Below are 24,285 nucleotides of genomic sequence, written 5' to 3'. Positions count from 1 at the left end.
TAATGCATGATTCCTATAATAATTGCAGGGACATGACCATTATCTGTATGAATACCATAACAACAGTTGTAAATATTGAAGGGAAACATTGAAATCTCATTTAAAGATCCCCCCCCCCAAGAAAATGAAAAGAATAAATCAAAGAAAAAAGAAAAAACTAAGGTTTCACAGAAGTGACATATTAGTGAAAACCTAAGAATCTTACATTTGTAGCCATTCTGTATGACATAAATATGGGCAGTCCTACTGATGAGACACCTCTTGAATAGCCATTTCCAATCCCATTCCTAAGCAAAGGAATCCAAACTAATAAACTTTATGCTGATTTCAAGATGGGCAAAATTTAAGATCTGATTGGAATGATTTTGGGTTGTTGAGTAGCACAATAGGTGTACCATCAAGGCATCAATTGGGTGGTCTAAAGTTATACAGAATATTATGTGTCCTGTATTTTTTTTTTTGATAAATATTATGTCTGCTGTATGTTATACTACCTCTTTCACTTCAGATTATGTGATGGCATTTCTTTACTACAGGCATGGAGTGGATGGGAACCCCTTTAAAGAGGTTGAAGAATTTAAGAATCAATCCATTGTCTATGTAGGTATCGATAGTTCTCTAGCAGGTCTTATTTATTTTGAGGACAAGATCAGAGAAGATGCTAGTTATGTGGTTGAGTCGTTGTCTAAGCAAGGAAAAAGCATATACATGCTTTCTGGGGACAAGAAGCATACTGCTGAGTATGTGGCATCAGTTGTTGGTATTTCCAAGGAAAAAGTAAGAATTTTGCAATCATTGTCTTTGTTTAGAAGTAAAAAATGCGATACATTGCAACAAATTTTACTCAATTTTGCAATCACTTCAAAGATCTTTTTTTCCGGGCCTCTTTCACTTGACTTTGAAAATTACTAGAATTACCTTTGGGTAGTCACACTTTAAAACTTAAGGCATTTCACAAATTTTAGTCCAATAGCACCAAAACATTGAATGGGTTGGATCTCAATTATGCAAATGACAATCTAGCATTATGATCAAGCTTTCTTGTTTAGGGGTGTAAACGGATCAAATTCAAATCGGATCAGGCAATATCCGAATTTGAATCCGATATTCGAATTCAATTCGATATCTGACGGATATTGAAAATTAATATTCGAATTCAAATCCAATTTAATATTCGAATATTCAATTCAATTCGAATTCGACTAATTAATTATTTTAGGTAATTAATAAATATATAAAATAAATATTTTATTTATATAAAGTATATAAATATATAAATTATTTATATAATTTAATTATTATATATAAATTATATAAAACATTTAAAAATTTTATATATTATATATAAGAATTAAATAAACTGTCGAATTCGGATACTTATCGAATCAGGTCCTATCCGAATTTGAATCTGATTTAGCTATTCGGTATGAATAGGATATCCGAATTCGACCAGTTAGACATTCGAATTATCCGAATTCGATTCGATTATGTTGAATCTCGAATTCAAAATCGGATTTTTGAATACCGTTGACACCCCTATTCTTGTTATCCAATATTGATTCAATAAGTTGCTTCCAAAGGCATAAAATTCTATCAACTTTGATGCAAATATGAAAGTGAAGCAAGAAATTGAAGACGAGAGGTTAGACGGCAACTTGCAGAATGCACTGCCAACCAAAAAAGAACTGATTGAACAGCCAACTAATACACTTGTAGTACTCCATTTCTGTAAATTTTTAGCTCAATCCGATATGTGGAAGTTCCCAACTAAAGGCTTCAAAATGACTGATTTTGGGGTTCTGCAAGTCATGGTCAAAGTCATAGTTAATAGGTTGGCCTGTGGACCCCAACTATTTTTAGTAATTCCCATGATTATTATTTATAGTAAACATGACTTGCTATTTTTAGTAATTTCTAGAAAGTTTCTACTTTTTTTTGTTTGTAGTTTGAATACAAGAGTTAGAGTCCCAAGTAGGAAGTTGAAAGTTGCTATTTTGTGTCTATAAAAAGAGTGTCAACAGGTCTTATAGAGAGCAACCTATTATATTCTATTTTTTCCTACTAAGGACTGAATAAAGAATTCTCTCTCTATTTACCATAGCCAGCAGCTATAGTAGAAATTACTCTTGCTTCCTCTTCTATTTTCTCTTCTTAATTTGCTTGTTAATACTTGTAGTTGAAGCCTACTGTTGCATGTTAGAGTTGTCGAGTGTAGGAAGAAGAAGAAGAAGAAGAAGGTGTTACTGTTCACACCCTAAATATTTCATTATATATTGTCAAAAAATTAGTCATGTCCCTATAAGGGCGCCCAAAATACACTCCGCCTTAAACTAAGCATAGATATCTATCATGCCCAGTTTGCTCAAGTTTCTATCAAGTTTTGGCTTGCTGAGACCCTAAGTGAGGCAATCAGCAAGTTGGTTCTTTGACCTAACAAAAGACACACAAATTTCTCCATTAGCTCTCTCTTCTCTAATGTAGTGTCTGACAACTTCAATATGCTTTGTCTGATCATGTTGAACAGGGTTATGATCAATGTTTATGGCAGCTTGATTATCACAGTGTAGCATCATTGAGGTTTCATCTTGAATCTCAATCTTTTATAATAAAGGCTTCAACCATAGCAACTCTGATACACCATGAGACATAGCTCTATACTCAGCTTCAATACTAGATCGGGCAACAACAAATTGTTTTTTGCTTTTCCGAGACACAACATTACCTCCTACCAAGGAGCAGTAACCAGAAGTTGATCTTCTATCATCTATAGAACCTGCCCAATCAGCATCAATATAAGCCTCGACATCGAGATGTCCCTGATTAGAGTACAACAGTGCTTTACTTGGACACCCCTTTAGGTAGGCAAGAATCCTGTCAACAACCTTCATATGCAAGGTTCTAGGACTGTGCATATACTGACTCACCATGCTAACAACATAGGATATATCAGGCCGAGTCAAGCACAGGTAAAGAAGTCGACCAACAAGCCTCTGGAAGACACCCTTATCTGGAAGAATATCTCTATCACCAGCACTCGATTTATGATTGGGGTCAATAGGAGTTTTAACTGGCTTACACCCCAGTTTCCCAACCTCATGAAGGAGATCAAGGACATACTTCCTTTGTGAAATGAATATCCCTTCCTTTGACCTTGCCACTTTGATTCCAATTAAGTATCTAAGATTCCCAAGATCTTTGATTTCAAATTCAGAAGCAAGGAATGACTTTAGTTGGTTTATCCCAGAGTGATCATCTCTAGTGACAACAATATCATCCACAGACACTATCAACAAAGTGAGTAGGCCATTAACCCTTCTTATAAACAAGGTATGGTCCGCTTGTGGTTGTGTAAACCCAATTCTGAGAATAGCCTTCCTGAATCTATCAAACCGAACTCTAGGAGATTGTTTAATCCCATAAGGAGATTTTCTTAAACGACAAACCATCCCCTCACTGTTAGGTAAGATTACCCACTGGTTGTAAATCCATGTATAGCTCCTCTTGCAGATCTCCATTTAGGAAGTCATTCTTCACATCCATCTGATATAGAGGCCATGAATAATGAGTAGCGAGAGACATAATAACTCGAATAGAGTTCATTTTGGCTACAGGAGCGAAGGTCTCTTGATTGTCAATCCCATATGTTCGGGTGTATCCTTTTGCCACCAACCTAGCTTTGTATCTTTTAATTGATCCAACAGCTCGATGTTTAATGGTATACACCCACTTGCAACCTACTAGGACTTTGCCTTCAAGAAGAGGAACAAGCTCCCAGGTGTGGTTTTTTTAAGAGAACCTTTATCTCTTGGTTCATAGCATCCTTCCATTGAAGTGATTGCACTACATATGAAACATTACAAGGAGTAGAAACAGAGGAGATAGCAGTAACATAAGCATGATAGGAAGGTGAAAGAGCATCGTAAGAAACATAGTTAGTGATCGGATAGGCAGTGCATTTCCTTTTTCCTTTTCTAATTGCAATGGGAAGGTCAAGGTCAGATTGTGAGACATTAGGCTCAATAACAGTAGAAGGAAATTCAGGGTTGCTTTTAGAGTTACCTGGAACCGGATGATTAGATTGTTGTGGACATTCAGCCTTAGGAGTATCCTTCCTTCTACGCCTTATAAACCATTGTTGTCAGGATCCCTGGAGAGGATAGGGGAGGTGGAGGAGCAAGAACACTGTTACTACAAGGGGAAGACGAACTAGGAATATCCATAGAGGTAGGAACAGGAAAACAAAAAGGAGTTTGATCTTCACAAACACTCTCCCCCTGAAGAGAAGGACGAGTGGACTAAAAATATGGAGTAGACTCAAGGGATGTAACATCCTTAGATACATACCTTTGACTAGTATGGGGATCAAAGCACTTGTACCCCTTTTGGACTAGAGAGTAGCCCAAAAATATGCATTTGATAGATTTAGGGTCAAGTTTCAGACAATGACTCATGTCATGAGCAAAGCAACTACAACCAAACACTTTGAGAGGCAAACTAAAAATAGGATCCTTAGGAAACAAAAGTTGATTAGGTGATTGAAGAGAAAGGGAACGTAAAGGAAGTCTATTAATGAGATACACTGTTGCTTCAACTGCATCTCCCCATAACCAAGTTGGTACATTCATCTGGAAGAGAAGCCCTCTTGCCACCTCAACATGTCTGTTTTTTTTTTCTTTTTTGCTACACCATTCTGTTGCGGAGTATGAGAACCAATGATTTAAAAGGCGCGCCTAGGCGCACAGGTGAGGCGCATTTCAGGGTATGTGCCTCACCTAGGTCCTAAGCGCAGCCCTTTCAAAAGGCGCACGCTTGGTGCACCTAAGCATGCGCCTGATGCGCCTTGTGCCTCAGCCCAGGTGTGCGCCTTCTGAAAAGTTAACGCTTTTTTGCTCCGAGAACCCCCAATTTGGTAATGTTGCTCATTCATTCATCCTAATAAAATGTTTTCTTAAAAAGCAATTAAAACTATAAAATCATTATTTTTTGTGTGAAAACTAAGAATTCAAGACCTAGCGTGGACTTGTTTGCGCTTTCCTCGAGGGGTGTGGCACAAAGGCGGCTCATAGAATCAGGAATGTAATATGTTTACATTACATTAGCCACTTGAAGTAATGCAATTGAGTGAAAAAAGAGATTAGAGGTTTTACATGCTTGAAAATGTTTTATATGTTTGATTTTATTTTTAAGTTCTCATTTGAATATGCTTTACATCTTATGTTTATGTATTTTAATTTTAGATAATAGGTTTTCTAAAACATTTATTTTAAAATTTAAGTTTACATTTTTTTATTAATGTTCTGTTTAATATTTTTGAATTTGTTGGCACTTTTTTTAATTTTCTTACTTTTTTTTAGTTTTTAGGATTTTTTTTTTGTATTTTGCGCCTTGCGCCTTGCGCTTTTAAAACACTAGTGAGAACATGAACTTTGATTAATTGATCCCTTTCCTTCAAGGAATAACCGCAGATGCTTTTCAAAATACTCCTTAACATTGCTAAACCTTATTATCTTGATGTGCCTTTCAAATTATGTTTCCACCATCTTGAAGAAGTTCTAAACATTGGAGAAGACCTCATCTCTACTCTTCATCAGGTAAAGCCAAGTATATCTAGTGTAATCATCAAGGAACAATATAAAATATTTATAGCTGCCCATACATGGAATAGAATACAGGCCCTAAACATCAGTGTGTATCAAGTTGAAAGCAACATCACTCCTTCTATTACTTGTAGGATATATAGTTCTACATTGTTTTGAGAGGTGGAAAACTTCACATTCCATACCAAACTAGACCCAAACTGACATAAGTTTGGAAACAAAAATTTAATGGACTTAAAAGACACATGACCGAGGCGACAATGACACAACTTCAAAAGACTCAAATTTTCATCTTGACATGACTCAGTTTGGCACAGTAATCCTTGCTCAGAGATTTGATCAAAAAGGTAAACTCCAGCAGCTTCATGTCTAGTTCCAATCGTCCTCCCCGTTCTCAGGTCCTAAAAAACACAATGAGAAAGGAAAAAAGTCACTAAACAGTTATGGGATTTGGTAAGAGTGCTAACGGATAAAAAATTCTTCTACAACTGGGGAACATGAAGGATAGATCTCAAGGAAAAATAACGAGTAAGCTTAACCTCTCCCAAACCAGAGATAGGGGTCTGAGATCCATCAGCTACAGTGATTTTTCCTTCCCCTAGAACCAACTTATAAGAGGTGAAGTGGGAAGGAAGGTATACCAGTCATATGTGCACTAGTTCCAGAGTCCACAATCTAGGAGCTAGTAGGAGAAGATTGACAAGTAAGTGTAGTACTTGTTTTTGCAAAAGCACTGGAAGGATTGCTAGAACTAGTTGAGGTAGAGGGCCCAGACTTCTCAAGCTGAGTCAACAGAATCCTAAGCTTTTCCATCACACCAGAGGAATCATGTGTGGGAGCCTATACATTAGGAGGGCAATCAGCTTCAACAGTAGCAAGATGAGCATTACCCTTCTTTGTAGTTTTAAACTTGTCAGGCTTCAAATGTGGATTCAATTTCCAACACCTATCCTTCTTGCAGTAATCACATACCACGTCATCATGCTTTTCATTAGTACACCGTCTGTTTGTACACGGCTTGGACCTTGAAGACATGTAGTCAAACACTCGGTTCTTCTCAACATACTTCTGATATTGTTCACCATCCTCAAGGTTCTTCCATTCCAAGTTCTCCAAATGGTCCATTTCTTCCCATAGAGACTGCAAAGAAGAGAAGTACATGGACACAACCCTCTCCCCCTGACGCATATTACAAGCTTCTCTTCGGAGTTGGTAGACTCGAGCTATATTTTTTGCTTAAGACTATGTGGTTGTAACACGATCCCAAATATCCTTGGCAGTGGAGAGAAACATATAATTGCAGGCAATATGTGGCTGCATTGAACACACCAGCCATGACATAACCAAGGAATTGTCCTATTCCCATCTAGCAAGTTTAGGGTCATCAGCTTTTGGCTTCTCCTTTCTACCAGTAATAAATCCCAACTTACCCCTACCTCTGATAGTAAGCTTGGCTGATTGAGACCACTCTAGGAAGTTGATTCCATCAAGTTTTGTAGTGGTTATTATACCACTGGAGACATCGACATTACCCGGAAGCACTTCAGAAACAGTCTGTAACTCCTTAGGCACATCCATTTGAGTTGAGTAGGCCTTTTAACAGTTCTACAGCACTCCAACCAACCGACACACATAAGACCCACAAAACATGGGAAACACTCAGTTGGAATCCAATGGTTGGCCCAAAACTGAACTGGCGGCAATATATGAGGGAAAGAAGACCTCCCAAAGAAAGATTAGAGGTCATTAAAAAGTGGAACCACTTCCCATACCTTTGGTGATGCCAAATTAACCAAAACCAACAAGTTTCAAGCATGCTTCGAACTTAGACAAGGAAGAAAAAATCCAAACATCGAACCAGTATTTTTCTGTATTTTCTGATTATAAAATCCGGGAAAAATCATAGACACATCAGATGACAATAAGAACCATACCAAAATAACCCTAAAATCAGGGGGCACCAGAGTATATCAGATTCAAGGATTGTCACCAGTACCTGTACGGACTGCTACGTCATCCGGCAGCAGTCTGATGTCAGCAGGTCTTCTTGAGTTCGCAAGTTGGTAGAGAAACCTAGTCCAAGACTTCTTCCTGCTCTGATACCAAGTTGTCGTGTGTAGGAAGAGAAAGAAGAAGAAGAGTTACTGGAGAGAATAGGGTGTCACTGTTCACACCCTGAATATTTCATTATATATTAAGTCAAAAAATTACAGTCATGTCCCTATAAGGGCGCCCAAAATACAAATAATAAGAAAAGATAACAATACCCCTAAGATAAATGCACATTCTCAACAGAAATTTCTTCAAAACTAAATACAAATGCTTATAATTGAATTACACACCTAGGATTTTAGGCTTCAAATTTTAATTCTATGCTGATGTACGTTGGAAAGGGTGTACATCTCTTTTCAGGGCTCAGCCCCCCCCCCCCGGCCATGATATATCAGCGGGATTACTCCAATAGAATGCTGTCGGGTGGATCCTTTGAAGCCTTAACTTAGTGACTGTGGCTAAAGAGAGGGTGTAAGGAGACGGGAGGTTTCTGTTCAGAAAAATTTCTGATCTGTTTTTTATTAAGATAAACACAATGCAGAGAGGCAATTTCTATTTATTCATTGCTCACTTGTTTCTTGAAAATCAATCTTTAATGATACAGGAACAGCTTTATAGAAATTGATCTACATTTTCACTGATCCGTGAATGATTCACATGGTTTTGAGACTTGCATTGTGCAAAAGTTAGTTGAGTCTTTTATGGAAATGACTTAATATTAAAGAGAAGGGACTCAAATGACTAGAAGATGCTTTCAGGGAAATTCACTTTACTGGAACTTAGCTTAAGGTACTTTGTATAATTATTAGGGGTGTGAATCCTTAAGCTTGAGATTTCCATTTGGAAAGTTGTCAGGATTTAATTATTGTTTTCATGGACAATACTGAAGAAAGTGCAACCTGTTTAAAGGGTGCAGTTTTTGTACAAAATGCACTTTAGCCCTTTGCAATCAAGGTGTTATATTAAGTTATTTTTTTATATACCTTTTGTCTTGTCCTTTTTTCCCTTTTACTTTCTGAAATTCTTAGTTGGGAAATAACAATGAAATTAATAAATAAACCAGCATTATTTATCAAAAACAAATAAATAAATAAACCAGCATCACATACAAATATTAGAGAAGAAAAACCAAGTGGCGTTAAGGCATGGAATGCAAAAGACCTGGATGAGAACAACCAGAAAGATCTCCAGTGCCCAATGTGATCTTCACAGGGTTGTTTCTGATTAAGAAGAATCTCTTGGGAGACTCCAGTTGTTGTTTTGTCCAAGGTTTGGGTCGTGATCATAGACTTTATAATCAGTAGAAGATTTAAACCTTTATTGACTTAAATTATATGTAAAACACTTTGGGAGATTTACTACTATAAGTGAAATAAAAGGATGTGGATGGCAGGTGCTGTCAGGAGTCAAACCTGATGAAAAGAAGAAATTCATTTCTGAACTTCAGAAGAATCGGAAAATTGTAGCTATGGTTGGTGATGGAATTAATGATGCTGCTGCATTGGCTTCATCAGACATAGGAGTAGCTATGGGCGGCGGTGTTGGAGCTGCTAGTGATGTGTCAACTGTTGTTCTCTTGGGCAACAAGCTTTCACAGGTATCTGCATGTATCTCTTTTGACATTCTAGATCTTCAGATTGCCATTTAGGATTTTTTTTATAAATAATTAAATCCTTTTATTAAATTAGAAATATTAGTGCATACAAGTAGCCCTTGGAGAGGCACAAGCTGTGAACTCTCCACTAAAGAAGAAAACAGAAACTATAAGTTACAGTTGTGCCCAATGCAAAAGTTCCCTAGTTGCCCCTTGCTTGGCTAGACAATCCGCCATAGCATTTGCTGATCTCCCCACCCAGTGTATTCTTAGGGACATAGCAACTTAAACTTCTTAATTTCATTCCTGAAACACCAAACTGCTGACTCTGGGTTCTGCAACCAGCTTATTATGACCTTGGAGTCACCTTCAACTATTAGCTGTTCCACCCCTAATTGAGCTGCAAACTGTACACCTTGCAGGGCAGCAAACAATTCTGCTCTAGTAGAGTCTCCCACACCTAGAGGACCTGAGACAATAAGTATCACATTTCCAACTCCATTCCTCAATACCCCTCCCAGCCTAGAGGGCCCTGGGTTTCTTTGACTTCTTCCATTAAAATTCAACTTCAAGAACCTTGCAGGAGGTGATGACCAGTTTGTTCTTACTTCAATCTTGGAAGAGGAACAACTTGCCACTGCTGCCCAATTCCTCCAAATATCATTAAAGGAGAACTGGTGGAACAAGTCTAAAGATTTAAGCCAATGAATCACCCTATACAAGACACAGTCCTTAATCTTTTGATGGTTTCTTACCTTCTCCTAGAAAGTTCTAGCATTCCTCTCTTCCCAATTTGTCCAGATCAATGCAGCTCTTGCACACCTCCACATAATTTTACCTCTTTCTGCTGCCAAACAAAGGTAGAGGAATCAAAAGGCAGACTTAAATCTACTGGCAAGTTCCACCTGCTCCCAAACAAAGAGAGGAGCCAATCCCATAACTCTGCAGTAAAAGAACAAGAAATTAGTAAATGATAACAGTCTTCACTCTGAGATCTACAAAGGATGCACCAGTTGGGGGAAATACAGAGAGATTACCTTAAAAGGAAAGGCCAGCTGAGGATTTGAGCAACAAAGGGTGAGATTGCCATTTAGGGTTCTGCTTGAGGTTACCTTATTTCTTGTGCAACACATTCAGGAAACATTTTGTGACTTTCCAGAATAATATTCTTGCTGCTTTTCTGTTCCCAGTATATAGAAAGACAACTATTTTCTGCTTTTCAAGAACTGGAGGTAGAAAAAAGAAGTATTTCAAGGAACATTACCAAATACTGCCTTATTTTCTGTTTTATTTCCGAAGTGTATCTTGGTCCTTTTTTTGAAAGATAAAATTCTGAACAATATATGTTGGTTCACCCTTGCATTATCTAGAAATGAATTGAGAAGTGCAAAATGGATATCTGTTGTCTAACATAGTAAGTTGGAGTTGGAATAGTTTTCTAACTTTTGCTTCTTTTTATCATATAAAGAATCATTGCCTTAAAATGTTGGAGAATGTGATATGTAAATGGAAACTGACATGTGAACACCTCCATGCAGTTGCTTGAAGCAATGGAATTGAGTAAAATGACAATGAGGACTGTGAAGCAAAATCTTTGGTGGGCATTTGCTTATAATATTGTAAGTTCTACTCCTGTTAACAAATTTGTGCTGTACTTTGAAATATCTATAAATGAATGCCCCTTAAATTTTAAGGAAAAAAGAAATTCATTGTGAACTTCTTAAGTGGCCAACCTCTTTTTATTGTAAACAAGAATCCTTATTGATATGTATAAAAAATGGAAGGAACAATTTAACACAAAGGTTGTGGCTTTGGACATTTGTGTTTGATATAGGCTAAACTATTTAAACTCTACACCAAATTCAGGATGAATTCATCAAAACATTTTGTTACAGATCTAATATGTACTGGTTTCAGTCCTAGAACAATAAAGAAATAGAACGGAGAAGAAAGAGAGAAGAGATAAAGAAGAGAAGAAGAGATAGGAGAGAAATTCTGGTTTGAACTAGAGAGGAAGTCTTACTCAGTCAGCCAGATACTATTTAAAGGTTTCTAATTAAAGTTACAAAGACACTTATGCCCCCTAATTAAAACAAAACATAAAAGACATCCACACTCTTAATATGAGATAAAAAGACCAAACTACCCCTTAACAGATGACTCTAACACTCCCCCTCAAGCTGGTGAGTATATGTCATATAGTCCCAATTTGTTACATATGTAATCCACTCTTCCCTAACTCAACCCTTTGGTGAATAGGTCTGCCCATTGACTTCCTATGCTTACATATGTAGTACTTATTACACCATTGAGCACCTTCTCTCTCATAAAGTGACAATCAAGTTCTATATGTTTTGTTCTCTCGTGGAGAACTAGATTAGGAGAAATGTGGACTGCAGCTTGGTTGTCACAATACAGCTTCATAAGGCTATCAATTGAGTACCCCATCTCTTGTAAGAGATTCTTCAACCATACTAGTTCAGATGTAGTGTGTGTCATGGCTCTATATTCAGCTTCAGCACTACTTACCACCACAGTCTGCTTCTTGCTCTCCATGTCACCAAATTGCCCCCAAGAAAGGTATAGTACACTATAGTGGACCTCCTATCAGATATTGAATCAATTCAATCAGCATTGTGTAGCCCTCTATCTCAATACTTCCTCCACTATTATATAACAAACCACGACCTGGAGCTCCCTTCAAGTATCGTACAATCCTTAGAATTGCATCCTAATGTGGAACCCGAGGATCCTACATAAACTAACTCACCACACTAAATGCAAATTATATGTCTGGTCGAGTTATGGTCAAATAATTTAACTTATCCACCAACCCCTAGTATCTTCTTGGACCTTCAAACTCCTCACCTGCATCACTACTCAACTTGACATTTGGCTCCATGGGTGTCTTAGTTGGTTTGGCACCCAACAATCCTATATCCTCTAACAAGTCAATAACATACTTTCTTTGACATAGATTAATACCATGCTTAGACCTTGCTACCTCTATCCCTAAGAAAAATTTTAATTTACCAAAATCTTTTGTTTGGAAGTGATCATGCAAAAAGGTCTCCAGTCCGTCAATCCCCAACTTGTCACTGCTAGTAATAACAATGTCATCTACATATACTACCAACAAAATCTTCCCAGCACTTGAATCATAACTCTATACTAAATGATCAACCTAACACTGTCTCATGTCGAATTCTTTCACCACTTCACTGAATCTACCAAACCATGCACGTGAAGATTGCTTAAGTTCATAAATGGCCTTCTTGAGCCTGCAATTCTTACCATCCTCCCCTTGAGCAATAAACCCTGGTGGTTGCTCCATATAGACCTCCTCAAGAATGTTACCATGTAAAAAAGCATTATTGATGTCAAGTTGAAACAAAGGCCAATCATACATAGTAGCTAGGGGTATCAAAACACAGATAGAGCCAATCTTAGCAACAGGAAAGGTCTTTGTATAGTTAATGCCATATAACTATGAGTAACCTTCTGCAACCAACCAAGCCTTCAACCGCTCTACACTACCATTTGGTAAGTACTTGACAATGTATACCCACTTACAACACAACATGCTTGCCAGGAGGAAGATTAGTGAGATCACACGTGTGATTATAAGCTAGAGTTAAGAGTTCTTCCATTGCTTGGCACCACCTTGGAGAGATAAGAGCTTCCTAGTCATTCTTAGGAACAAAAACAGAACATAGCAGAGAAACAAACTATCGATGGGAGACAAAAAGGTGAGAGACAAAAACATAATTAGAAATTGGATGAAGAGTGTAATTGCATCTACCTGTTCACAAGGCAATGGGAAGGTCAAGGCCAGAGAGAGGGAGTGAAGCTGGTGTAGAAACAACTGCTGGATTTGTCGACGGAGAAGAAATTGGAGGAGTTGGTACATGGTGATGCATAAACACTTGCCTGATTGGTGGTCATTCAACAAGCTGCATTAGAGGCGAGGGCTTGGTCACAAATGGAACAAGAGGGTTTGGATGTGTAAGGTGTAGAGGACTGAGAAAGAGAAGAAAATATACCTGGAGTCCCAGTCATATGATCGGAAGTTCCAGAGTCAATAATCCAATGAGTGGGTTTGGATGCCAAACAAGCCATGCCTAAGTGGGCAGGGGTAGCTATATTCTACTATGAGGTAGCCTAGAGTAACCACTCATACTCATCACATGGAACACTCATCATTTCTTTCCCAAAGGCATCTATAGATGTAGGTGTTTGATCAATTTGCCGAATTTCATCTCTTGTACCACCACTACTAGCCATTGCATGATTAGCCCAAGTTGAAGGTGGCCCATGTAGATCATAACAAAAATTGACAATGTGTCCCTCAATTCCACAGTACGTACACTTCCCCAGACCATTACCACATCCTCTACCACGAGCTTCCCTTGAATCTTTTGACCTCCAATGCACACACCACCACGATTGAACATGGGACAATCTTGGGTTCCATGCTATTCCACAACTAGGGGTGTCAATTGGACTAGATTTGGTCCAATCCGATCCAGTCCAATATGAGTCCATTACAAATGGACCAGGTCCAATCTAATCCAATGAATGTTTTTGACCATTTAATTTAGATTGGTTCCAACCCAAAACTGGTCCATTGACACCTATATTCTTTTCTTCTATCAATGGACCAGATATTGTCTCAAATCAACCCAATCCAATATAAACCTTACAGATGGACCAGGTCCAATCCAATCCAGTAAATACTTTGGACCATTAAGTCTGGACTGGTTCAATTCAATATGCCTTGTTGGTCCATCCAATCCGTCCAAATTGATTTTGGTATGGACGGGAATCCAAAACTGGTCCATTGACACCTCTATCCACAGCCATGTCATAATTTGTGCATCTTCTTGTTCCCACTCACTCTAGCCCTGAAAATCAACTGAGGGTTTTTCTTCTTTCACATGCTTCACTTTTTACTTTTAACTTGCTAGCCACCAAACTGCACCACTAATGGCTAATTATTGCTGAAAACATCTGTTGTCACAGTTTTCAGCAATAACATTCACTTCTGTCCTACACTTTCAGCACCACAAAACCACCCGGATACACCCCAAACATATACTGCTAGGTCTGCAACTAACCAATAGCTCTTTTTTTCTATAAATGAAGAAAGATTTTATTAGAAAGTCTATAGAACAAGTACAAATGTCCCATGGAGAGGCACGAGCTGCGACCTCTCCAAGACATCAAAAACAAAAGCTTACTACAGAGATGCCCAATACAATTATTCCCTATTTGCCCCTTGTTTGGCTAAGCTATCAGCCAAAGCATTTGGTGATCTCCCCACCCAACAAATTCTAATACACAAACTTCTTGTTAGCCACTTGAATTTTTTAATTTCATTCGTAAAACACCACACCACTGACTCTAGTTTCTGTAGCCACCTTGGAATCTCCTTCTATTATTAGATGTTCCACTCCTAGCTGTACTACAAACTGCACCCCTTGAAGGGCAGCTAATAATTCTGCCCTAGTGGAGTCCCCCACTCCTAAGGGACCTGAGTATAATATAACTACATTTCCTCTTCCATTCCTTATAACCCCTCCCATCCCAGAGAGATCTGGATTGCCTTGGCTACTACCATCAAAATTTAATTTCATAAAGCCTTCATGGGGGGGAGTGCCCAACTCAAACACCTCTTCTTGAGGGAGGAGGAGCTTGCCACTGTTGCCCAACTCCAACGATCATCAAAGGAAAATTGATGAAAAAGATTCATAGGTTTCAGCCACGAGATGGCTCTATACAAGACACACTCCTTCAGTTCTTGTAGGCGTCTTTCCTTTTGGAAAATCCTTGTGTTCCTTTCTTCTCACACTGTCCATATTAGAGCTTCTCTTGCACACAGAACACCTCCACATCATTCTTCCTCTTCTATGTCGCCAAGCAAAGGTAGACATATCAAAAAGCATGCTTACTTCTGCTGGCCTCTTTCACACTGTAACACCCATGCAACCCACCTATTTAAACCACACAAATCAGCCCTGCACTAATCTGTCCACTACACCACCTGAAATAGCCTTCTTCAATCCATCAATTAGAGGATTTCTACCAACTACCTGAAACACTCACTGCACCACCAACTGGAGGCATGAAAACCTCCAAAAGAAGAAAACTATCACTCCTTTTCAGCCCTTCTGTGAATCTCCAAGTGATTGATGAGATCTCTGCAGAGAACTAGGGTAAAGGCGATCCAGAATTCTGGGTTGACCTCTGAATCAATTACAGCAGCTCCGATACCATGTTACAGATCTAATCTGTATTGGTTTCAATCCTAGAACAATAGAGAAATAGAACAGAGAAGAAAGAGAGAAGAGAAGAAGAGATAGGAGAGAAATTCTGGTTCGAACTATAGAGAAAGTCTTACTCTCTAGTCGACCAGATATTGTTTAAAGGTTTCTAATTAAAGTTACAAAGACAATTATGCCCCTAATTAAGTATGGGACATAACGCTTAAAACAAAACATAAAAGACATTACACCACACTCTTAATATAAGATGAAAAAGACCAAACTACTCCTTAACAGCCAACTCAAACACATAATATAGAAACTAGGCAGGCGAGGCATGCCCCACAGTATGAACCTTGCCTCCACATCTAAGGTGTGTGCCCTCATTGGGAATAGGAAGCAAATTTACAATCCACGTCAGCGCATGTGTATGTGGGATCTGGGGATTTGCACTATATGATATGCAACATCACTACTAGCCAGCCACTGGGAACAAAGTAGTGATGAGATTGACAGTATTCATGTAGGGTAGGGTTGCAAACAGATCAAATCAAATTTTTATAGGGGTATATCCAAGAGTTGCAGAAAATCAAATTTCATTCAAAAACATCAGGTTTTTTACTAACTTTAAAAGGAAAGTGAAAACTATTATTTATTAACACAAAAAACGCTAACCTTACATACCAGTCAAACAACCTAATGGAATAACAGAAATCATTGTAGAGCATATTCATGGGATATTTCACGATGATAGAACTGCAAAGGTATCAGATCAAACTGGAAATACCTAGAACCAAATTTGATTTATTAATGTTCAGTTTCAAATATAATCTTTTCCATTAGATTTAGATCAGACTTGAATTGGATTTGAATACTGAATACCATTAATAAATAAAAGTAAAATGATCAGAACATTGTATAGGGTCATTTAGTTAGATACACCCTATAGTTTCACATATTTACTAAAGCCTACCTTCTAGTTTGTGTATTACTGATACCCCTTATGGTTTGCAACCCACTTTACTTGATTGTCCTTCTGTCAGGAACTGCTTTCATTTGGGAATGTTCATGTGGCCTCTTAAAATGAGTGGAAAATGTGAAAAGGCATAGGGCCGAATTTTTTATTTCAAAAATACCCCTGGTAATTCTCATAGCACATGCACTCCACACCTTCTCCAGACCAAGTTATAATGTAGGGGGAGGATTTTGTTTCTGTAGAGATGATGGGCCGAATGGGCCTTAGTTTCTTTATTTTTCTCAAGTTAAATAGGGTAACCATGTAATTGTCCTCATTATTACAATCAAAGAATAAAAAATATTGTTGGGGGCTGAAGAGGGGATCGAACTACTCTCTCTTCTACTTCCCTTTCTTCCATCTTCTTCCTCCATCACTTTTCTCTCTTCCATCTCCTTCAATCTTCTTCTTCTCTCCTGTTCTTCTTTTCTTTTGTTTCAGATTATTGCAGGTGAGATTTACAACTCTAAAAGGTTGACATGAAAATGCTAGGGGTATTTTTAGAATAAAAAAAAAACTAGATCCTCCTTTCATTATTTTTCACTTGTTTTAAGAGTCTACTTGACCATTCCCAGATTTGAATACACATGGTTCCTACTAAAAGGTTTATTAAGGGGTGAAGAGAACTGCAAATTCCTTTGCTGATGGGCTAGCTAAGCAAGGGGTGAATAGGGATTCTTTGTTTTGGGCTTACTTCTAATTCTGTTTCTTTTCTTTTCTCTGCTTGTGGTGGAGTTAAGACAGTTTACCTCCCTCTGTATGTAATCTTTTCTTAATTGAAATTAAATGAAGCTTTTTGTTATTGATTAAGGGGGTGCTCTGTTCGTGGTTGTGTTCATGTTTCATCTAGTTCACAAACGTAACCAGTATTCTATATGTCATTCTTATGCCATGGTTCCAACATCAATACAATGGCCTTTTCTGAAAACCACTTTTTATAACTTCCCCAACTAAAAAACACGTTTTGGTGATGTAAGCATGTTATAGCAATTATAAGATGTGTCTCACGCCCATTATGACTACAGCTGTAATTGAACCAGATCCAGCCACATCTGCATCTGATCCAATTATCAAACCTTTGGATCCAAAATACTATATGTTGGACTCATATCATATTCAGATTTAACCTGCATCCATCTTAATGTGTTTAAAATGACAAAAAGATCAAAAAAAAAGTTTTAAGAAAACTATTTTTTTAACTTATGCATGTATAATAAATGTGTATAAATATAAATTATTAAATTCATCAATTATCAACTTTATATGATTGTAAATAATGTCTATGTATGCATAATTATATTTATACCACACATATACAATAATGTTTTTTTATCTGATTAGAATTTTAATCAGATTGTCCACATCAACACATAATAAGTATTCATCTATCAGAGTTCAAAAATTGAATCATGGACAAAAAAGCCTCTTTGCATCGTATGGTTCAAAAACAATTGGTATGGCTCTAGAACAATACCACCGTTTTACTGAACCATGAAGCAAACACCACCTAAGCAGTTGCAAACTACAGTGGGTGTTAGTGATATGCAAACTAGGGGACAGGTTTTAGTAAATACGTGAAACTGTGTGGTATCTTAAGTAAATGACCCTATTATATATTGTTAATAAAATCAACTAAAAATGACTGATATTTGTATTATCATGATTCATGAATAAAATGGCTTGAAAATAACTTGTAATGAACCTTAACTAATAACTCTTTAGTAGACATACAACACTCAAATGAGCTTAAACTGACAAATGCATATTAATTTTATCTATGTATAAGCATATATATTTATATCCTTCAACAGAATCAGGTTATGGTGGATATATATCCAATCCAGTTATAAAATGATTTGAAGTCGGATCATTTTAATTGGATTGGATTCAGATTCAAACAAAACATACATTTTGCAGCCCTATTTTCTTCTGTTTTTGTTCCAAGACCAGGCTCAAGCATGAGCCAAGTTGAGATGAGGATATTGGCTCAAAAGGTGAAGGTTTAGGGACAAGGGATGGTTGGACATGTCAAGATTAAGCCAGGTTTGGGATTTGAAGCTGGGGAATTTGGACCACCTTAATTGGATTGGATTCAGATTCAGTCAAATAAATATCTTTTGTGACCTCATCTTCTAACTTATTCTGTTCTAGTTCTAAGACCAAACTCAAACATGATCCAGGTTGAGATGAGGATATAGGCCCAAAAAAATGGGGCTAGAAGGGATAACTGGACATGTCAAATTAAACCAGGCTTGGAATTCTGAGCTGGGCCTGCGTTAAGGGGAATTCTAAGTTTCCAGACTATCTTAAAGGAAGGGACTTAGTTGTTGGAGAGAGAGAGAGATCCTGTGTAAAGTGTAAACATAGGTGATAGGTGGCCAGCTGTTAGCCACGCCAACATACTACACCCATGCCTTGTCCTGGACTGCTGTTGCATGACCCAAGTCAGACCAGCCAGTTCAGCTTTGTCCAAATGGTGGAGGTTGTAGGAACTAGGAAGGGTTTTCTGGGCATTTAGCAAGAGGGTTTTTTATTTTTATTTTTTTTATATACTGTCTCCTCCTGAGGGTGGGCCTTGGCACAACGGGTGGGTTGCTCCATTGCAACCTGGGTGACCAAGATTCAAATCTTGGAAACAGCTCCCTGTTTATCTACAGGGGTAAGTCTGCATACATCTTTCCCTCCCTAGACCCCGCACTGGCGGTGGCCTCTTGCATTGGGCTGCCCTTGTTTTCTTCCCCCTGGTTGTAGTTGTTAAGTTGGACTGAAGTTTGTACAAACGTTTCCTTGATCTCATGTGGTTTGTCAGGTGACACAAGGTAAGGTTGTCTTTGACAGATATTGTGGCTTTTATCAGGTGATTCAAGGAGGGTATACTGAGTAGAGGATACCAGAAGAAATAATCTCCATCCTCTTTCAGATTTCTTCGTCCCTCTTTTCTGTTTTGTTAGAAATGATTTCTAAACTTTGTTTTCCTTCCATGGCCGGGTTTCTTTTCTTTTATTTCTTTTTTATCTTTTTCTTTTTCTCAACTGCTAGAGTGGTTTTACAGGTCGGAATTCCAATTGCTGCTGGACTATTGCTGCCAGTTACTGGGACAATCCTTACTCCATCAATTGCCGGAGCTCTTATGGGCCTAAGTTCGCTAGGAGTGATGACAAATTCCCTGCTTCTGAGACTCAAGTTTGCCTCAAGAGAGAAACCCATCTACAAAATGCCTTTGGATAGCAAAACGAGCCCCAATGCTGATCTTATCATCAGCCAAAGTAACAAACCGGAGAACCCCTATGCTGCTGCAAAATGGAGAAATGTTTGATTATTCCAAAGGGGTTGGGTAGAGTAACAAGCCCTACAGTTCATATAAAAATGTAAAGGCTTGTTGAATAGCTTGTATAATAGAAAGCGTTTATTCATTAGGAAGGTGAACTTTTTTTTTATTTTTTGGCGGGAGGGGGGATTGGGAGAGAGAGCTCATGTGTTTTCTGCTTGGGGAAGAGAAAAATAGGAGAAAATATGTTGTTTCATTGATAGTATTTTTCTGCCAGCCAGCAAGCAAGCATGCACCAAGTCTTACCCAGCATCTTTTCCCATGGACGAGCTGCCTCAATATTTAATCAGCGGATGCTTACAAGGGAGTGAAACTTGGGTTTTACTGTGCACTCTTTTGGAGATCTCCATTGTCACTCTCTCTCTCTCCAACTCTCCAAGCCTAGAGAATTTTAAATGATAAAAAACGAATCACCTACATCCACACCTCCGGATCTGCTACTCGCTACTTGTGTGAACATCTCCTTATGAATGAAAAAGGGAGATATTCTCGATGCGCAGCTGTTGTGTCCCGTCCCGTCGTAGGGATGTGAAAAAGTAGTGGGTAGCAGATCCGAGCCCTACATAGTAAATACATAGACACACCTTATATTGGACATGAAATCAATTCTTCATGTTCCCCTTCCCTTGAAGCAATAACAAAAGTAGGGCTGTCAAATGTCAACGTATCGGATCCGGTCTGAGCTGAGGTAGAGTGGAGTGGAGTTTTGCATTTTAATTTGCCATTTGACAAGGGTAAGGGTTTTTTTATTGGGTGGAGGTGGGCAAGAGACAAGGGAAGGTTTCAAATATCGTCCAGGAGGTCAACAGAGGTTTTAATTGATTTCCCTAAACAAAATTAATTAGTTGCAATTTTTTTTTAAATTTCTGATTTTAAATGTTAATTTCAAAGCTATACAAAACCAAGGTTTAAAGAATTGATACAACCTAATGTGTATCAGTTTTTTAGTTTGGTAGTAGGCAGCATGAGTTGTATGATATGACACTCCATTTCAAGGTTCAAAGTTTCGATACACATGAAATGCCGGTAAAGGCATAATGGGTAGTATTGATAACTTTTTTTTATTATTTTTTTAGCTTTTTTTCCAAATTTGGTTCAGAGGGGCTGATTTAAAGTCCTTCTACCCTCTGAACCGGTCAAGATTCCAAAACACAAGTGTATTGAGAAACCCCTGATAGGATACGTTATCGGCCAATATGGCCCAATACATATTGCTGTTTTGAACTTTGATCCATTCTATTCCACACATATTACATATACATGGTATTGGTCAATACATTCACAATATTGGTTGATACTCTTATTTAATCTTTTTTTATTTTTTATTAGCATTTTCTAAAAATCCAATATATTCACAATATTGGTTTCCTTTTATTTCTGAGTATGATTTGTTTCTTCTTTCTTGCTCTACCTCTATAAAATTAGAGGTGATCAGCTCTTGTGGTACAATGTCATGCAGTTTGACAAGTCTTTTTTGAAAGATCTTTTGGCAGGCCTGACAGACAAGATGATGTGAGTTTATACATTAAGATCTTAACAGCCTGAAGACTGTTTGGTTAATTTGCGTCTTCCCACGAAAGCTCCATTTGGAGTTTCTCGAAAATAGTTCAAAACAGATTTCCCATGGCTTTTTGGGGTGACATTTTTTGGCGGTTAGATTTTTTTCCAACCAAAAAAAAAAAGACCAAAATGTGAATTGCTGGGTTTTTTCAAGCTTTCATTCTTTGTGTTTTTTCAAGCTAGTACCTTTGTGTTGTAGGAGACGCCTTTCTATTTCTGTAAGGGTATAAAATAGAGAGACAAAAACAAATGATCGTTAAATCTTCAAAGCAATGCATCTAAATCCACTTTTCACACTATATTATAACCAATGGATACAAAATCTACCTAAGGATAATGCAAGGCACATCTCAGTCATATTTCATAGCGATCCGATTTTTGCCTTCTCTACGAGTCTTTGGTTCTTTTCTACTGCTTATTTTGCAGCATCAAACAAGCTAGAGGTTCCATTTGCATAATAATATAAATCATTTTATACATCTTTTTTAATATAAATTCCGTAAATATTTTGTGGGTTATAAGTCTGACACTTCTGAAATTGCACGAAAGAAATCTTTTATCTATTAATTGGAGAACTGTTCCATTTAAACACAGAGAAGGGACTTCCTGCCTCGTTAAAAATTGATTCAAGGTTTCCTAACTCTCAAAGGAAAGCCCACTAGTTCCTTAATTAATTTAAACCAGGTATCTCATATTTCCAATTCTCCATGTTTTAATGTACATAAAATTGACCGAGCCTTTCATCTTCATTCGTTTTTATTTTCTTATCTGATTCAAATAGAAAAGAAGCAACGGTTTGGAGATACAACCACTGTTTTCAAAACCGGACCAGACCAGAAAATTTGGGAACCGGTCATCTAACCGGTTCCGTTTTCCTCCAAAACCGGTTTTTTCCTCAAAACCATTGATTTTGGTCAGCAAACCACTGAACCTGACGATTAATCGTTCAAACCATTCGAACGGTTTTGACCGTTTTCCAATTTTTTTAATTTTTTTATTTTTTTTGTCAGAACAGGCTAGCCAATCGGGTCGAACGGTCAGACTGTTTGAACAGGTAACCAGACCCCTGACCGGTTCGATCATCGGTTCGTTTTTAAAAACCATGGATACAACACCAATTGGGTTCACAGTTCACCAGAGGAAAATTAAAAATACATGGAAAATTAAGGGTAAATTACAAAGACCCCCATACTATGGAATCAGTGACAATTACCCCCCCTGAACTTTCATTTACAACAAAGACCCCCTCTACAATGGTGTCAGTGACAATTATCCCTGAACTTTCATTTGTGACAAAGATCCCCTGAACTTTCACTTTGGGATAAATACCCCCTTCCGTTGGAATTATGTCAACTAATTTCAAAAAGATTTCCATTGTTGTTTAATTTTTTTTTTTAATTCTCCAATTAGCCTTTTCTTATTTATTTGAATGGTTTATGATTTGATTAGTTTTCTAAATAAAACATTGAAGCCCTCTTGGCTGCTCTAGTAAATCTTTACAGATTTCTGACCGGATTCAATATTCAAATGAAATGGTAGATGTTATTTTCTTATAGATGAAGAGAGACACTCATGTCATTAAAATGAAATTTTAGCTGGTTTTGTTTAGAAAAAAATGAGGTATTTGTGGGTCAATTAGGGTATAAGAGAAAAGGGCAAGGAAAAGAAAATAAGGAAAGTTCATGTGGGTATTTTGGTAATTTAATGCATTTTATCATCTGAATTAAAGACCATGGGTATTTGTCGCAAAGTGAAAATTCAAAGGGGTCTTTGTCGCAAATGAAAGTTTAGGGGGGTAATTGCCACTAACCCCACAATACAGAGACCTTTGTCACAAATGAAAATTCAAGGGGGTAATTGTCATTGACCCCATAGTATAAGGTGGTCTTTGTCATTAATGAAAATTTAGGGGGGGTAATTGTCACTAACCCCATAGTACAAGGGGTCTTTGTAATTTACCCAAAAATTTAAGATAATTAAGGAGAAAGATCAAGCTCTTTGTGAAAAGACCAGTCTAGTCCCAAAAAACCGGTCACAATAGCCATTTTTATGAATAATAGAAAACTTTCATTAATAAATAAAAAAATAAATACAAAGCAGAAGGGGAGAGGTAAAACCTCTTAACCCTCCCCTAGAGAAAATCAAACTATTTTCAATAATAACCCAAAACATTTGTTCCGTTTCCGCCCCTTGCTTAGCAAGAGTATTTGCAAAAGAGTTGGCCCTTCTCTTTACCCATTGTAGCTTAATTTCTAGGTCTTGTGCTAACTGATTATACAATCTTTTTTTCATTAGCATACTTATATAAACCACCATCTTTTTCTTGCAGCTAGCTAATAACCAGTTTTGAATCCCCTTCAACAATAAGCTCGCAACAATTCAGCTCCTTAGCCTTCTTCGTACCTTCCATTGTTGCCAAGATCTCAGCCTTAAAGTGAGTCACCAACACCAACAAGACCAAAAATAGAGCAGTGACTTTTCCTTCATCTCTAAAGGCTCCACCTATGCCAGATGGCCCTAGGTTACCTTCACTATTACCATAAAAGTTCAATTTAACAAATCGAGGGGCTAGTGGAGAACAAAGGAGAGTAATTTTGGTCTTTGCAAGGGCTAAATCAGCCACATGCTTCAAATTCCTTCTAATCATAGCTTTGGAGATACCTTCAAACAACTCCAGATATTGCACCCACTGTACCACTCTAATAGTAACTGCCTCAATAATAGCCTCCTTACTCCTTTCTTCCAAAACTATCCAACAAAAAGCAACCCTAATACACCTCCATAGAGTTCTACCCCTCTTCTTTGGCCATCTAAAGAAAGAATAGGTAAACAAGTTCTGTACATCCATTAGAGGGGTCCAACTACAACCAAACAAG

The 24,285-nt window shown here is 37.7% G+C and overlaps 1 protein-coding gene across 6 annotated transcripts in view; it reads left to right on the top strand.

Moving 5' to 3' along the window:
- PAA1 (P-type ATP-ase 1) overlaps nt 1-20,162 on the top strand; it is a 100,914-nt gene extending 80,752 nt beyond the window's left edge. For all 6 annotated transcript variants that reach the window (XM_088947471.1, XM_088947470.1, XM_088947475.1 and 3 more), the window contains 4 exons: nt 537-777; nt 9,043-9,246; nt 10,782-10,862; nt 19,574-20,162. In XM_088947471.1, coding sequence (XP_088803597.1) covers nt 537-777; nt 9,043-9,246; nt 10,782-10,862; nt 19,574-19,837 — 790 coding nt within the window. In that variant the 3' untranslated portion in view covers nt 19,838-20,162. The remainder of the gene's footprint in view (nt 1-536; nt 778-9,042; nt 9,247-10,781; nt 10,863-19,573) is intronic.
- The last annotated feature ends 4,123 nt before the right edge of the window (nt 20,163-24,285 follow it).

Source organism: Nelumbo lutea, chromosome 5 (genome assembly GCF_056320005.1).
Source record: "Nelumbo lutea isolate HS-2025 chromosome 5, American lotus-T2T, whole genome shotgun sequence".
In the NCBI taxonomy this organism is placed as follows: domain Eukaryota; kingdom Viridiplantae; phylum Streptophyta; class Magnoliopsida; order Proteales; family Nelumbonaceae; genus Nelumbo; species Nelumbo lutea.
This window is presented reverse-complemented; position numbering and strand designations above follow the sequence as displayed.